The 14,839-nt window shown below is 41.1% G+C and overlaps 2 protein-coding genes across 4 annotated transcripts; one reads left to right on the top strand and one right to left on the bottom strand.

The window, feature by feature from the left end:
* On the top strand, window positions 1-6,895 carry POLGAMMA2 (polymerase gamma 2). The gene is made up of 11 exons (XM_089615162.1): window positions 1-408; window positions 957-1,758; window positions 1,847-2,038; window positions 2,633-3,315; window positions 3,397-3,847; window positions 4,023-4,118; window positions 4,255-4,347; window positions 4,443-4,637; window positions 4,740-4,832; window positions 5,351-5,653; window positions 6,420-6,895. Exons 1-11 carry the CDS (start codon window positions 269-271, stop codon window positions 6,579-6,581), a joined length of 3,210 nt encoding a protein of 1,069 aa, XP_089471288.1. The 5' UTR covers window positions 1-268; the 3' UTR covers window positions 6,582-6,895.
* A 441-nt stretch (window positions 6,896-7,336) lies between these two features.
* Window positions 7,337-14,100, bottom strand: TOR1 (ARM repeat superfamily protein). 3 transcript variants are annotated; one of them, XM_089615226.1, is made up of 8 exons: window positions 13,010-14,100; window positions 10,845-11,036; window positions 10,178-10,280; window positions 9,484-10,109; window positions 9,217-9,400; window positions 9,007-9,144; window positions 8,075-8,517; window positions 7,339-7,813 (listed from the first exon to the last, which is right to left on the bottom strand). In XM_089615226.1, exons 1-8 carry the CDS (start codon window positions 13,727-13,729, stop codon window positions 7,616-7,618), a joined length of 2,604 nt encoding a protein of 867 aa, XP_089471352.1. In that variant the 5' UTR covers window positions 13,730-14,100; the 3' UTR covers window positions 7,339-7,615. The 3 variants fall into 3 exon arrangements, with proteins under 3 accessions (XP_089471351.1, XP_089471352.1, XP_089471350.1); XM_089615225.1 differs by having other exon boundaries at window positions 7,337-7,813; window positions 9,007-9,400; window positions 10,223-10,280; XM_089615224.1 differs by having other exon boundaries at window positions 9,007-9,400; window positions 13,010-14,099.
* Between the last annotated feature and the right edge of the window lie 739 nt (window positions 14,101-14,839).

Raw genomic sequence — 14,839 nt, 5'->3', positions numbered from 1 at the left:
AAAAAACGTTATATATAGATAAATTAATTAATAAAATAGAAATGAGGTTTCTCTTCTTAGCCGCAGGGTTTAGCTTTCTTCTTCTCCTCCTTCTTCTTCACGGCCATGCTCTGCTACTGTAGCCCCACAGACCGAATCCCCGAATAAGCCCCCGAAACCAGAGCTTATTTACAGGCTTGCCACTCTTGAGAAAGAGAAGAAAAAAATAGAAGAAAAGAAAAATAAATAATTAAAAAAACTGGCTAAGGTGAGCAGAGTCGCAGAGGCCATGGCGACCGGGGTTTCTTCAATCCAGAAGAGACCTCTCAGGCCTTCATTTCCTTCTCGATACTACTTCTCTCTCTTCAAGCCATCTCCAATGGCGCTCTCTTCTCGCTCCGTCGTTGCGTATTCCAAGGCGTTTCATAGGTAATAAGTTTCTTCTTCTTCGCAGCTTGATTAGTTAGTCTGAAAGAAGAGAATGTCTCTTGCTTTGTTGCTTTGTTGCTTTGTTGCTTTTTTGCTTCGGAGTCGCTTTTGTGGGTTTTGGTTATGTTAGTGAGAGTTTTTCTTTGAGGGTTTAAGAATTGGCACTCAATGACAAGTCAGAGAAAGTTATCTTTTTTTAATATGTCGTTTCTATCACATTTGAATTTTATGGCCAATTTTTTTTTTTTTTTTTTTTTTTTTTTTTTTATATTTTGATGGCTATTTGGATAAACTACTTGATAATTTTGTAGAAATTGTTCTTGATCGAGTAGGAAAAACAAAGTGTTGAAAGGCTTAAGGAAATGTTATAAAGATTAGTTTTTAGGCCATAATATGTTCTTCAAGCATTCATATAATGCTTTGTTTGATGGCTATTTGTTCCTCATTTGCTTTTTATGCCTTTATAGTTGGTGTCTTTCGCAAGAATCTATTATTTAGTAAAATAAACCCTAGGGATCGTTGAATATTCATGAATTGTATTTTTGCAGGCGAGAAGTGTGTAAAATCCAGAGCTCTTTGGACAGTTTCCCGACCAGAAGTCCGTTCCAGCACCGACAAGAGGCTTCGTATTTATCAAGCCCTTCTATAGAACGGAAATCGGTCCCGGGAGGGTTTGTGTCCGATAGCCTCAAACTCGGCGATAAAAAGTCTTGGAAAGAAGAGACCGAGTCAATGAGGAAGTACAGAGGCGAAGGCACGGCCGAATTGTATAGCAACGGCGTGGTGGCAAATACGAAAGAAGATGCGGTGATTAATGGTAAGAATAATAATAATCACCGTCAGCAAATATATCGGAAAAACTTTGCCGCCGAGGCAAAGCCCTCTTTGAAAGATTCGCTATTCAAGGCTCAAAGCCCGAGTAGATCGAATCGGTACGATTTCACCGCCTCCGACGCTCGGCAGCGAGATGATACATATCTTGACAGCGGTGGTGTAAAATTAGGTGTGTTAGGGACTCCAAAATCGACGGTCGTCGACGAAAATATGGTTTCGGAAATGAAGAAATTTGTCGAATTGCTGAAGCGTAACGAAATCAGTAACGTGGGCGTGAACAAGACCGATGGACGCGAGAGTGAAAGTTTTGGCGAGCCGGCATTGTCGTCGACGCCGAAGCAAGTTTACGAAGATATTACCGAGAACATAGTTAAGAAGAAGGATTTGAGTATCCGAGAGCAGCTCTGTAGCATCTACAGCGAAGTTCTCGTTGTGGATAACATCTCCGTCGCAAAGAAAGTCGTCGAGAAGCTAACAAAATCTTACAGGCATCTCGTTCACGCTTGTGACACAGAGGTCGGAAATTCCGCTTCCGTATGTGTAAATATATATATATATATATATGAAACAGTCAGTTTCTCGGTTATTTGACATTTGATTACAGGTGGCAAAGATCGACGTGAAGGCCGAAACCCCTGTCGATCACGGTGAGATCATATGTTTCAGTATCTACTGCGGACCGGAAGCTGATTTCGGGAATGGGAAATCGTGTGTTTGGGTGGATGTTCTCGATGGCGGTGGAAAGGAGATTTTGAACGAGTTCGCGCCGTTTTTCGAAGACCCCTCTATTAAAAAGGTATTGATCAAGGTTTTAATTTGACTTGCAGACATTATCGGAGCATATTATACTCTTTTGACCGGATATGTTGAATGTGTCATATTGGTGCATAGAGAAAAGTGGGACTTTTTAGCCCAAATAGTCCCTCGACTATTATGCGATTGGGCATTTCGGTCCCTAAATAAATTTTTGTTTGTAAATATGTTTTAAGTTGTTTTAGGTGTTGAATTTCATGAAAAGAATCAATTTAATTTTAAAGAACTAAAGTGCTACATAATTAAAAGGTTGAGGACCATTTTGCTCAAAAAAATAGATTAGGGGCTACAATGTATGTATATAATTGGTGCTTAGAAAACAGTAGGCTGTTTTAGCCCAAATAGCCCCGCAATTATAATGCAAATGGCATTTTGGTCCCAAAACTTAATTAAGTTAAGGTGTTGAATTTCATGAAAAAATAATATATTTTTTTTCTTTCGGAAAGGACTAAAACACTACAAAATTAATAGGCTGAGGAACATTTTGCTCCAAAAAAATAGGTTAGGGATCTTCTATGCTAAAAACCCGAAAAACATATGACCTAAACCTATCGTCAATTGTTTATGTGTTGCGTAGGTTTGGCACAATTACAGCTTTGACAACCATATAGTAGAGAACTACGGGATCAAAGTCTCCGGTTTCCACGCCGATACGATGCACATGGCTCGTCTTTGGGATTCGTCGAGGCGAGCCCTTGGAGGTTACTCCCTCGAAGCACTGACAGGCGACCCGAAAGTCATGTCCGGGGCCGAGCTGCCAAAGGAGAAGAAATTGTACGGGAAAATCTCGATGAAGACCATATTCGGGAAGAAAAACCTGAAGAAAGATGGGACGGAGGGAAAATTGAGCACGATTGCGGCGGTCGAGGAGCTTCAGAGGGGAGAAGAGAGGGTCCCGTGGATAAGCTACTCGGCCTTGGACGCCATGACCACTCTCAAGCTCTACGAGAGTCTCCGGAGGCACTTGATGAAGAGGTCTCTGAGGGTCGACGGGAGGCCGGTCAACGGAAAGTCAATGTTCGACTTCTACGTTGAGTATTGGCGGCCTTTCGGCGAGCTCTTGGTGAAAATGGAGGCCGAGGGCATGCTCGTCGACCGGGAACATCTCGCCGGAATCGAAAAGCTGGCGAAGAGCGAGCAAGAACTCGCTACGGATAGGTTCCGTACTTGGGCTTCTAAGTATTGCCCCGATGCCAAATACATGAATATCGGCAGCGATACTCAGCTCCGTCAGCTTCTCTTCGGTGGGATTGCAAATAGGTACACCGTCGTCCATGTTTCTTTCGAATAAGTCCTTTCTTTCTGTTAAAAATATGGTCTCGATTTTTTTTTCTTTCGCAGGAAGAACCCGGACGAGAGTCTACCTGTGGAGAGGATCCTCAAGATCCCGAACGTGGACAACGTGATCGAAGAAGGGAAGAAGGTTCCGAGGAAGTTCCGGAACATCAAGCTGAACAAAATCGACGCGGACTTCCCGGCGGAGGTGTTCACGGCGAGCGGCTGGCCTTCGACCAGCATCCACGCCCTCAAGATCTTGGCCGGGAACGTCTCAGCCGAGTTCGATCTGACGACCGAGTCCGGTGTCGAGGACAATCAATCCGACGGCGAGGAATCGAGCGCGGATCAGGAGCCAGAAAAACAGCAGCGAGATTGGGGAAAGCTCGGGTACGGAACGGCGATGAATGCGTTTCAGTCGGAAGAAGAAGGGAGAGAGGCTTGCCACGCAATCGCCGCCCTCTGCGAAGTCTGTGCCATCGACTCTCTCATCTCCAATTTCATCCTCCCATTACAGGCGAGTAATGTAGAGATATTATATGAAATAATTAGTGAATTACGGGGTTAATATAGAGTAACTCGAAGTTGTGTTAGGAAAGCCAAGGGTCTTTCGAAATAACTAAGAGCTCCCGAGATATCCTAATTCACAATTTTGATCATGAAAGTCTTAATCGTTTCTTTGAATCCCACAGGGTAGTAATATATCCGGCAAGGATGATCGGATTCACTGTTCGCTCAACATCAACACGGAAACTGGTCGCTTATCCGCTAGGCGACCCAATTTGCAGGTTTTTATTAAAAAAAAAATACCTGACCCTTTTCTTAACGGTCCTGTCTTTCTCTACAAATACCTCATTCAAACTATTTTCGAAGATTGGGAAAGATTCACGAGTTTTTTTTTTTTTTGTTTTTTGGCTGAATCAGAATCAACCGGCTTTGGAGAAAGACCGGTATAAGATCCGCAAGGCATTTATAGCCGCACCTGGGAAATCCCTTATTGTTGCAGATTATGGACAGGTAAATAAAAAAAAAAAGTAGTAGTAAATAAAATGGGAAAGATGAAATCCATCGATCGGTTATCGTTGAACTTTTGTCGTCGATGTACTTTACAGTTGGAACTTAGGATTTTGGCTCACCTCGCTAATTGCAAGAGCATGTTGGACGCTTTCAAAGCCGGCGGAGATTTTCATTCGAGGACAGCGCTGAATATGTATCCACACATTCGTGAGGCCGTCGACAACGGGGAGGTTCTTCTCGAGTGGGACCCGCAACCTGGTGAAGATAAACCCCCCGTTCCGCTCCTCAAGGTAAATATATATTTTATTTATTTTATTATTTTTGAACTCGGCACTGTAATAATTATTTTCTCAGCAACTTTTGTGACAAGTTTTTCCCTTTCTTTTTTTTAGGATGCATTTGCTTCCGAAAGAAGAAAAGCTAAAATGCTCAATTTTTCGATTGCGTACGGAAAAACACCAATCGGCCTTGCCCGGGACTGGAAGGTAAATACTAAAACCCAACATACTTTCGACTTCATGCTATTTGAAAAATATCCAAATTACCATACTATGTACTGACTAATTTTAACAGTTTGGAAAAAATTCAGACCGAACTGGACCTAACAATTTTAATCCAGTCCGGTTCACTCCAATTTGGACGGTTTCTTGAAATATTACAAATCTAACTTTAATGAAATGCCTCGCAGAGTTCAATCATCTCAAGTCATACACATGTATATACTTATGAGTCAGTATCAAAAATTCTTTTTCCCATGTCCAAAGTTTGCATAAATTCTCTAACTATGCACATTTTACCTAATTACCCTTAAAAAACATAGTTTTATAAGAAAAAACACATTTAGTTTGTTAAAAATGCACCTTTTATGCAACTTTGCACATTAGAAACCAAATTTAGTTTAACTAAAAGGAAAAAAAAAATAAATAAAAAATTGGAAGCGGTCTGTTTCAAAACTTGCGTTACTCGGTAGTTGAAAATGGATGTTGGCCGATTTTCGTGTCAGGTTTCGGTGGAGGAGGCGAAGGAGACGGTGGACCTTTGGTACAGAGACAGACAAGAAGTGCTGAAGTGGCAAGAGAAGAGGAAAGAGGAGGCTCGGAAGGAAGGTTGCGTGAGGACTCTGATGGGACGAGCTCGGGTTTTCCCGTCCATGGAAGGCTGCTCTTACGGCCAGAGAGGCCACATCGAAAGGGCCGCCATCAACACTCCCGTCCAAGGCAGCGCCGCCGACGTCGCAATGTGTGCCATGCTCGAGATTTCCACCAATCAGACCTTGAAGGACCTTGGTTGGAAACTACTCTTACAGGTTTCTTCTCTCTCTCTCTTTTTCTTTCGTTTATACCCCTCTTCTAAAATTGTTCCGATTTTCGCCGCTCATAGTTGATTTATTTCGAAAATTCACTTTTCTCGTTTTTTTTTTTTGGAATTAAAATTTGAAAAATTTGTTGCAACTAGTCAATCGCCTAACTTTTAAGAAAATAGCCTAGCAGGCCGAGGTAAATTAAATTAACTAAAACAGTTAATTCCATTTACTTCGGCTTAGTGGACTATTTTTTTAACAAAAATTTAGCGATATAAGCCACATAAACATAAGTGTTTGTGTTTTAGCCAACGTTTTGTAAATTTTTTGTAAATAGCCAAAAACTGTTGGAAATAGTCCGTAAATAATCATATTTACTAGAAATTTGCTCTGCATTTTTTGTTATTTTTATAGCGTAAATAGATTTGTGTCGCTATTTACAAAAAATTAACGAAACGTTGGCTATTTCAAAATTCTAACATTTCATATGGCTAGATAGCTACTTTACCCAATTTTGAGTCCATCGAATCGGTTTGATCCAAATTAATGTTTATTTTTTCTTCAAAATTTATAAAAACTTTTTTTTTCACAAAAAATGTCTAAAAAAAAAGTCGCAGCTATCTTTATTTTCTCTCAACACATGATATATTGAGCTGCAAGCAAGTATATAAAAATTAAATTTGACCAGAGTTAAATGCTGTTTATATTGCCCGAGTAAATCTCTACCATAGAAGTTGTTGATACCATTTTTTTTCTCTTTCTTTGTTGTTAGGTTCATGATGAAGTAATATTGGAAGGGCCGTCGGAATCAGCGGAGGTAGCGAAGGACATTGTGGTCGAGTGTATGTCGAAACCCTTCAACGGACGTAACTTTCTCAAAGTAGAACTCGCCGTCGATGCCAAATGCGCACAGAATTGGTACGCCGCCAAGTGATGACCGTTCGTTCCATTCTCTCTCTCGCTCGCCTTTTGGATTCAGACAAGAATATCCCGGTATGACGAATCCAAATTCCGTGGCTTTTTTTTTTTTTTGCAATGTGTGTCTGTGTGTGATTAGATCAGATGGTGGTGTGAAAATTTTCCGTGGTCTAATCTTAAGAGATGATGTGTTCGTCACAGCAAGAGCCCCCAAGAACTCTTTTGTATAATATGATAGTGATTTTTTTTATTTTTTTTCCGTAACGTGTGCGCTGTATATATGAAATTTGTTAGGTTGAAATTCTATCTAATTATGTTATTTTTAGATAATTTCAGATTCAACTTGTTTCTTTTTTTTTTTCTTGCTCAAGAACGATGTTTCACTTAACACCTAACTACATGATCTTCCTTATTACGATATTTTTATCTCTTTGAATTTATTTTTGAATATTTTAATTTCAAATCTTAAACATGTTCCGAATTCAAATAGTTTGGTATTTTATCATAATATATTAGAACTAATTACGTTATCAAATAACAATAAAAGCTATTACAAATTTTTCCTTTTTATGAGCAAGAATGGGATTAAATTTTAAACGAAAGTGATTAAAACTTGTAAATATGATTTTATAAATTGTTTGTTTTTTATTTTAATCAAAAGTTCAATATTTCATTTTTTTTTTCCAATTAAGAAAGAGCTTGATATTCTATTTTTGTAGAGTAAAATGCTTCAAAATTAATACAAGTTCTTCTACTCATAAAATTAGTACATCAATCAAAATAAAATATCATTGGCACCGAAGCTCAGGACTAGTATCAAACTATCAATAACCCAAAAAAGAAAAAAAAAAAAAAAAAAAAAGAGAGTGAGAGACACAACGATGTACACATTCATAAATCCATTTCCAATTATGAACCAAGAGGCATGTTAATTAATGTTCAATACCAAAATGTCCCATCCCCCATATTTTCCACTCCTCTGAACCACCCAAATGAAGAAGAAGAAGAAGAAGAAGAAGAAAAAAAAACATGTATAGAACTAGAAACAAACTACTTATCATTTTGTTGGAGATCGATTTCCCACGAAGAAGCCAACTGCATCACAATCTGCTCGGGCGTCGCTCCTTCCCAGTCCTCCGGCGGGTCCATCGCCAGCGAGGCCTCGTGCAGAGTCAACAATATCTCTCTCTTCAACTCCATCGGCATCCCCAATATATCCGCTCCGTGTTCCACCACCACTTCTGCCAACTGCAACATTTTTTTTTCCACCCAAAAAATAAGCACATCGACAAAAAAAAATAGCGATTAGAAAAATCTCACAAAGTAGGCCACTTGAAACTTTGGATTTGCAATCTAGGCAACGTTTCGAGCATGTTTAAAATCTATCCACATTTAGTGACGTAGCCCTCATCAATCAATCAGATATCATTTTACATGATTGTCCCTAGCATTTCCATACCTTGATTTTGGTTAATGTTTGAAATCGACTAGATAGCGCTTTTTTTTTACCTGTTGAGCCCAAGACAAGCAAATGTCGAACAAGTTGTGGTCGGGGAAGAACTGGACGACGGCATTGAGGGTCTCGTTGGCGACCTCGTTGGTGAGCTGGTCGATGACGGGGCCGGTGCGGTCCATGAGCTTGACGAGCAAGAGGTCGTCTCCGCTCGACAAGACCTCAGCGTAGGCGGTGTCGGCGTCGCCCGCGTGGAGGGCGTCCATCGCGTTGGTCCACGCCGCCCAAGCCGGGTCCCGCTCCCTCGCTCCTCCGCCCTCGTCTCCCATGGCCTCCGCGATCCTCTCCGGCGGCGCCGCTCTCGCCACCGACGACCGCCCCGCCGCCGCCCCCTTGTCGTCCCCGGCCACGCGGATCGCCTCCAGGGTCGCCTCGTCCTTCGAGGCTTGCCACACGCTCCGAGCCGAAGGCCCTTCTCCGAACCTCGCCGGCCCCACGCCTAAACTCAAATCGACATTTTTGTTAGGACTCGGGTTATTAGGGTATACTAGTAATTAGTACATTTTGTTAGGAAAGAAGTTTTCAAATTTCACGGGGCGTATCGCTTTTTTCCTTTATAGTTTTTTTTTTGGGGGGTGGTCTACTGGCTAAATAGCCGATTGAAACTAATGAATTTGCGAAATAGCAAGAGTTTATCTATAATTAGCAGAAAAGCCAAAGTTTTTTTTTTTTTTTTTTTAAATCGCAAGTACTATGTGTCGAAAACAATTGTTGATCATGCACATGAATTTATGTACAGGTTCGCATGTGTCAAAAAAATTTATTGACAATGTTACATTTTGGCTATTTTACTAAAAACCTAAAACCTTGACTATTAAGCAAATCAAATAGTTAATAATTTTTTAACTGATTTTCTTTTTTTGTTATAATCATTCTTGGGTCGATAGAGATGATAAAAATTATAATGAATTAAAATGCCGGTGTTTACCCAATCCGCCCTTGTCGGTGGATCCCGGGGCTCTCCTGGCGCCGGATTGCCCGTTATTCCTAGAAGTTGCGCCGTAGGTCGGGAAATCCCAGGCGTCCGACATCTCCGACCTCCAGTGGGACCCGCGCCCCCGCACGCCTGAAGCAGAGCCGTCAGTTTGGGAAAACCTTTCCCCAAAGCGCCCTCCGTCGGGGAACCCGTTGTACTTACCTAAGGCCCGGTTGTTCGATCCCTCGAATCCCATCCCGAAATTCCCGCCTCTCCGGCCACCACCACCACCACCACCACCGGAAGATATCGACAAATCCCTTGCCATGTCCTCAACGACCCTCTCGAGCCCCCTCACCCGATTCTCAAGCGTTATCATGCTATCGTGTGACCCGCCCATGAAATCCTACCCGCCCGAAAGGAACAAAAAGAAATGAGTTACGTAAAAAACACGACTCGAAATCGTCTAATAAAGAAGAAGAAGCGCACTTGAAGCATATTCATGAGATGAGCTTGTTGCCTCTCGAGCTGAAGCAACTGCCTTTGGATCGCCAACCAATTCCCTTTGTTGTTGGCGAACGACCCATCAGACTGGCTGTCGGTTTTCGAGAATCCGGCGCGATTACCCGAAAATTCCCTTTGAACCCTATCGTCTCCGTCGCCGCTCTGTCTCGTCCTCGAGTCTTTCCCGTTCGTCGCCCTCTCTTCCGACCATTTATCCCAAGCCAGGCTACGATGCCTGATTCCCAGCGCTCCCTGAGAGTCATCTCCGATTCGGCCCGGCCGTCCCTTCGAGTCCAAATTGTTTCTCTCGGACTCTTCCTCGGTATTCGCGTTGGAAGAGTTTAGGTGTCTACGTGGAACGACTACTTCCACGGGGAGATCGTCGGAGACTCTCGCTTCGAGCCTGTGAAAGAATTCCGGGTTTATATCTTTGTCCGATAAACCCGGCGCTTTCTTCTTCAGTATTACGGCCGTACCGCCTTTGGGCTTGTTTTCGGAGTCCAAAGTCGAGGGACTATTAGGCGAGCTGTTCGCTGATGGGTCTTTTTTCTCGCCCTGCTTGTGATTTTTCAGCTCGCCCTTTTCCGAGCTATCATTGGGTTGACAATTTTCTACATTTCAGAAACCATCATCATCAGAAATATAAAATAAAATAATATATATAAATGAATAAACATACCATTAGTCGAGGCTTTACTGTCCTCTGGAGATCCATCGCCTTTACCTGCAATACTCTTCCACATTTGTAGTGCTTCTGTCATGCTCTCTCTAACAGGTTTTATCTACAAATACCCAAAAAAAAAAAAAAAAAAAAAAAAAAAACACATCATTAATAAAAACCATATATGACCCTCCTTATCAAGCAAGTGATATTTTGGTCTATTTGATATTATTCAAAATATTTTTATTTTATACATGTTCCAAATTTTAAATAACATTATTTATTATAAAATATCACAATTAATTCTTAAGATATCAAATAAGAATAAAAGCTAAAACAATTTCTATTTGTTGAGTCTTGAGACTTGGTGAGCAAGATTGTGATTTAACGATCTTTTTAAAATTATATTAAAAAAAAGTTATTTAAACTTATAAACATGATTTAAGATGTTTGAGTGTCGAATTTTATTCAAAAGTTTATTCTATTATTTTATGAAAAAAAATTACTAAAATGCTACAAAATTAGTGCTTGTTATGCTCATAAAATTAGTATGACAATCAAAATATAACCATATACAGAACATTATTAGCAAAACAATCGAAACTCTGGAAATTAAGACCATTCCAAGAACCCCCTTGATGCCTAGAGATATTTTGAGGGCAAACTATTTTAACTAAGAACCTACCTTGTCGAAACGGGAAGCCTCGAGGACGGCGAGTGTATGGCTAGTATTGTCTGCGATTAGGTTTCTTGCGTGAGAAGCTAGGGCGACCAGAACATCGGCCGCCGCTTTACGAGTCGCCCAATCCGAGCTTCCGATGCAATCATGAATGCTTTGCAACAGATTTTCCAAGCTCTGAGGTGCGATCGCTCCAACCTAAAAGAACAAAAAAAAGCATTGCGGTTCTCAATACACGATTTTATTCAAGACAAAGACTAGTCGACAATATAACGGACTTCGAGAGTGGAACTGACTTAATATCCTTGGAATAAACGTCGACACAGACTAGAATTGAATTTTTTTTTCTTACATTTACCGAGATAGACATAAATGGACCTTCATAAGAAATCAAAATGATTCATCACAAAATTAAACGAAACAAACTACTACCAAAAAAAAAAAATTAAATTCTATATCAACGAGCTCAACGCAATGTACCATTAACATATAAGTTTTTCTATATGCTTCCATTACAACACCCTAGTAATTTTCGCAGAAGAACAATGGATTTTGATACGATACAATGTTTACATGAGATTTACTAAATATAGCTAAATCATCATTTATATATATATATATATATATATATATATATATATATATAAATTTTAAAAAAAACCGTCATTAAGCACACATCACCAAGAGAGGGACAACTTGCCTAAGCTACTGCATTATCAGTTTGAAGCCCTAAAACAATCAATCCCATCTGATTCCCATAAATTCTAAAAGACCATCCTCAATAGGCATCACTTGCCTCAACCCGATATATTATCAATTAAAGAATCCCATCTATTTCTATACTTTATCAAACTGAATCATCAAAGTAATGCACATCACAAAACTCACCATTCTAATAACTCCATCCATTTCTAAACATAGTAAAAAAAAACATATACTGCCAATGTTACCACATTATCAAAATAATGCATATGCGATGAGCATTTAGACTATCAATTATTACCCAAACTGTTATGTGTGTGGCATCCCAGCCCCTAAACTAACTCTATGAGCAAAATGACTATTAATTCTATAGCATTTCAGTCCCTTCCACCCAAAAAAAAAAAACCCTTCAAATATATTTTTCAAACTTGAACCCAGCGTCCCTAATGACTCATTCACACTAATATATGATTAAATCAATGAATAATTTACTAATTTACCATCCCGGATCTTATACAATCTCGCTAGTCCGATTTCTACACATCATCATCAGCTAAGCGAATTAGATAATCGGCATTCATTTTCAGACCATCGAACCCGTTAACCTGAGCCAAGCTGGATTTGACCGGTATCCCAGCCCCTAAATAGCTCTATGAGCAAAATGATCCCCGAACTATTGATTCTATAGCATTTCAGTCCCTTTCACACACACACAAAATGTAATCCACTTCAACAGCCGAAACAACTCCAAACATGTTTTACAAACCTGAAGCCAGCGTCCTTAATGACTCATTCACACAAAACTATTAATAAACAAATAGATTACTAATTTACCGTCCTGGGTCTAACACAATCTCGCTAATCAACTAAACAATTCCACCTATTTCTAAACACCATCAACTAAGCGAATGAGTCCCCAAACTATTGATTTGATTCTATAGCATTTCGGTTCCTTTCACTAAACTACGATTGAATAAATAAATTACTAAGTTACCATCCCGGGTCTAACTATAACACAATCTCACTAATCAACTAAACACACCATCATCAACTAAGCGAAACGAGCTCCATCAATACCCCACAGCTGGAAATGAGATCCATAGTAATTTACCATTTTGACTATCAACGAGTCCCCAAACTAATTATTATATTTAGCATTTCAGCCCCTTTCATGGATAAAATATGTAAATATTTTGTAAAATCCTCCTAAAACTCATTTACCTAGTAAAAAACCACCCCGGGTCTAACTCTAACACGATCTCGCTAATCAACTAAGCGCTGACCTGAGCCAAGCTGGAAATGAGATCCACAGTAATTTACCATTTCGACTATCAATGAGTCCCCAAACTATTGATTCTATATAGCATTTCAGTCCCTTTCATGTAAAATCCTCGTAAAACTCATTTAGCTAGTAAAAACCATCCCGGGCCTAACTCTAACACGATCTCCCGAATCAAGTGAGCGCTGACCTGAGCCAAGCTGGAAACGAGGGGCAGGAGCGCGGCCTTGGCGAGGAAGTTAGGGCTGTTGAGGAGCTTGGAGATCCTGGGGCAGAGCTTGTGGAAGAGCCCCGGGGCGGCGGCGGCGGAGGAGCACTCGACGGCGCGGGCCACGCACATGGCGGCCCCGGCCTGGAGGCCCTTGTTCTGCTCCGCCATGGCCTCGAAAAAGGGCCTCACGAACACGGCCGCCATGGTTCCTTCGGGCCCAAGGTACTGCGCGGCGAGGGCTCCGACGGCGTCGCGGCAGGCCTCGCGGACGGCGGAGTCGGCGTCTTTGAGGCGGCGGACGACGTGGGCGAGGATCTTGGGGAGGTGGGCGGCGGCGGCGTCGGGGTGGGCGGCGGCGACGGCGGCGATGAGGCGGAGAGACTCTTTCTTGACGGCGGGTTTGGGGTCGGGCGAGAACGAGGCGTCGTAGAGGCAGTTCAGGAGCATCGGGACCGCCGCGTCCGAGGGGAGGGACTGGATGGTCTTTTCCAGGTCCTCCACGGCGATTTGGTGGGTGTCGCGGTCCGAGAGCTTCGACAGGGAGGTCAGGATCCGCTGCTTCAGCTCCACCATTGCCAGGTGGGACGAGAGGGATGACGTGGCGGCGCCGGCGGTTGAGGATCGGTTGGGGTTTGGGGGTTGGGAGTGTTGGTTGGGGGGTTTCGAGGGTTTTGAGTTGGCTGATCTCTGAGCGCTCATTCTCGCGGCTTTTGAGTTCTTTCTTCCACTCGGTGGTTGGTTGGTCAGTGGAGAGAGAGCTGTGAGTGTAAAGATTGGAGCTTTGGGGTGGAAATGGAAATGGGTATTTGTCTGTTTGCTGATTGGGACTTTGAAGAACAGGGATTGAGATTGGAATGAGAGAGAGAGAGAGAGAGATGGAGTGAGAGAGAAGGGTTTGTTAAAGTTGGAAATGATTCGTGAGAGGAAAGTGGGAACAGACTAACTCGGAGGAATGAGTGAGATCTGAGAGAGAGAGAGAGAAGAGAAGAGCGCTTTCAGATGAAAAAGGCCAAAAAGAAAACAGCAAGAAAATTGGGCCAATAGTGATGGTGGTGTTTTTTTTTTCAAATAGAGAGCCTGCAAATTTGGTTGTTTTTTTTTCAAAAATATTTGTTCGTTGGAGAAAATATAGGGAACTTTTTTTTTTTTTTTTTCTTTCTTCTTCCTTTTAAAGTACTCAAATATTTAGAAGTTTAATTATTTATTTATTTTAAGACAAGAATAAAACAGGAGTGAGGAGAGGACTGTGGAGTCTATGAACACGTTTACTTACTTTTATTTACCCAATCGATTACAACACCATTTCTCTAACTTTTATGAAGAAAAGACTCTTGAGTAAAATTTAAATCACTTACTAGATTACATTTATGATCAATGGTGTGATTATTTCCCTGATGGACGGCCATACTTTTTATAATTACACTTTTCAATTTAGATAAGATATATTATAGTGAGGGTTCTTTTATTTTATTTTTAGATTCCTTATACATTTTCTTTTATTACCAAAATCCCAATCAAATTTTATTAACAAAAACTTTAGTCGATTAAAGTTGGTTAAACACTGTCAATTTTAGTTAACAAATAAGTTTTTAGGAAGAAAACCACCACCTTCAATTGAAATGTCAATTATCTTATACCGTTAGTTTCACAAGATTAAAACAATACCCCGAGAGCAAAAAAAAAAAACTAGACATTAAGCTCATGCACAAGGCCCAAGACCACAAGCAAAGTGCGCAAGTCAAACTCCCAGTCAAACTCACGAAATAAGGTTCGCGAAACGACTCGAGCCCATGTCAACGAGACAATCCA

The sequence above is a fragment of the Urtica dioica genome, chromosome 5 (genome assembly GCF_054948205.1).
Source record: "Urtica dioica subsp. dioica isolate 48M chromosome 5, U.dioica_male_clone48M_v1_H2, whole genome shotgun sequence".
Taxonomy (NCBI): Eukaryota; Viridiplantae; Streptophyta; class Magnoliopsida; order Rosales; family Urticaceae; genus Urtica; species Urtica dioica.
This window is presented reverse-complemented; position numbering and strand designations above follow the sequence as displayed.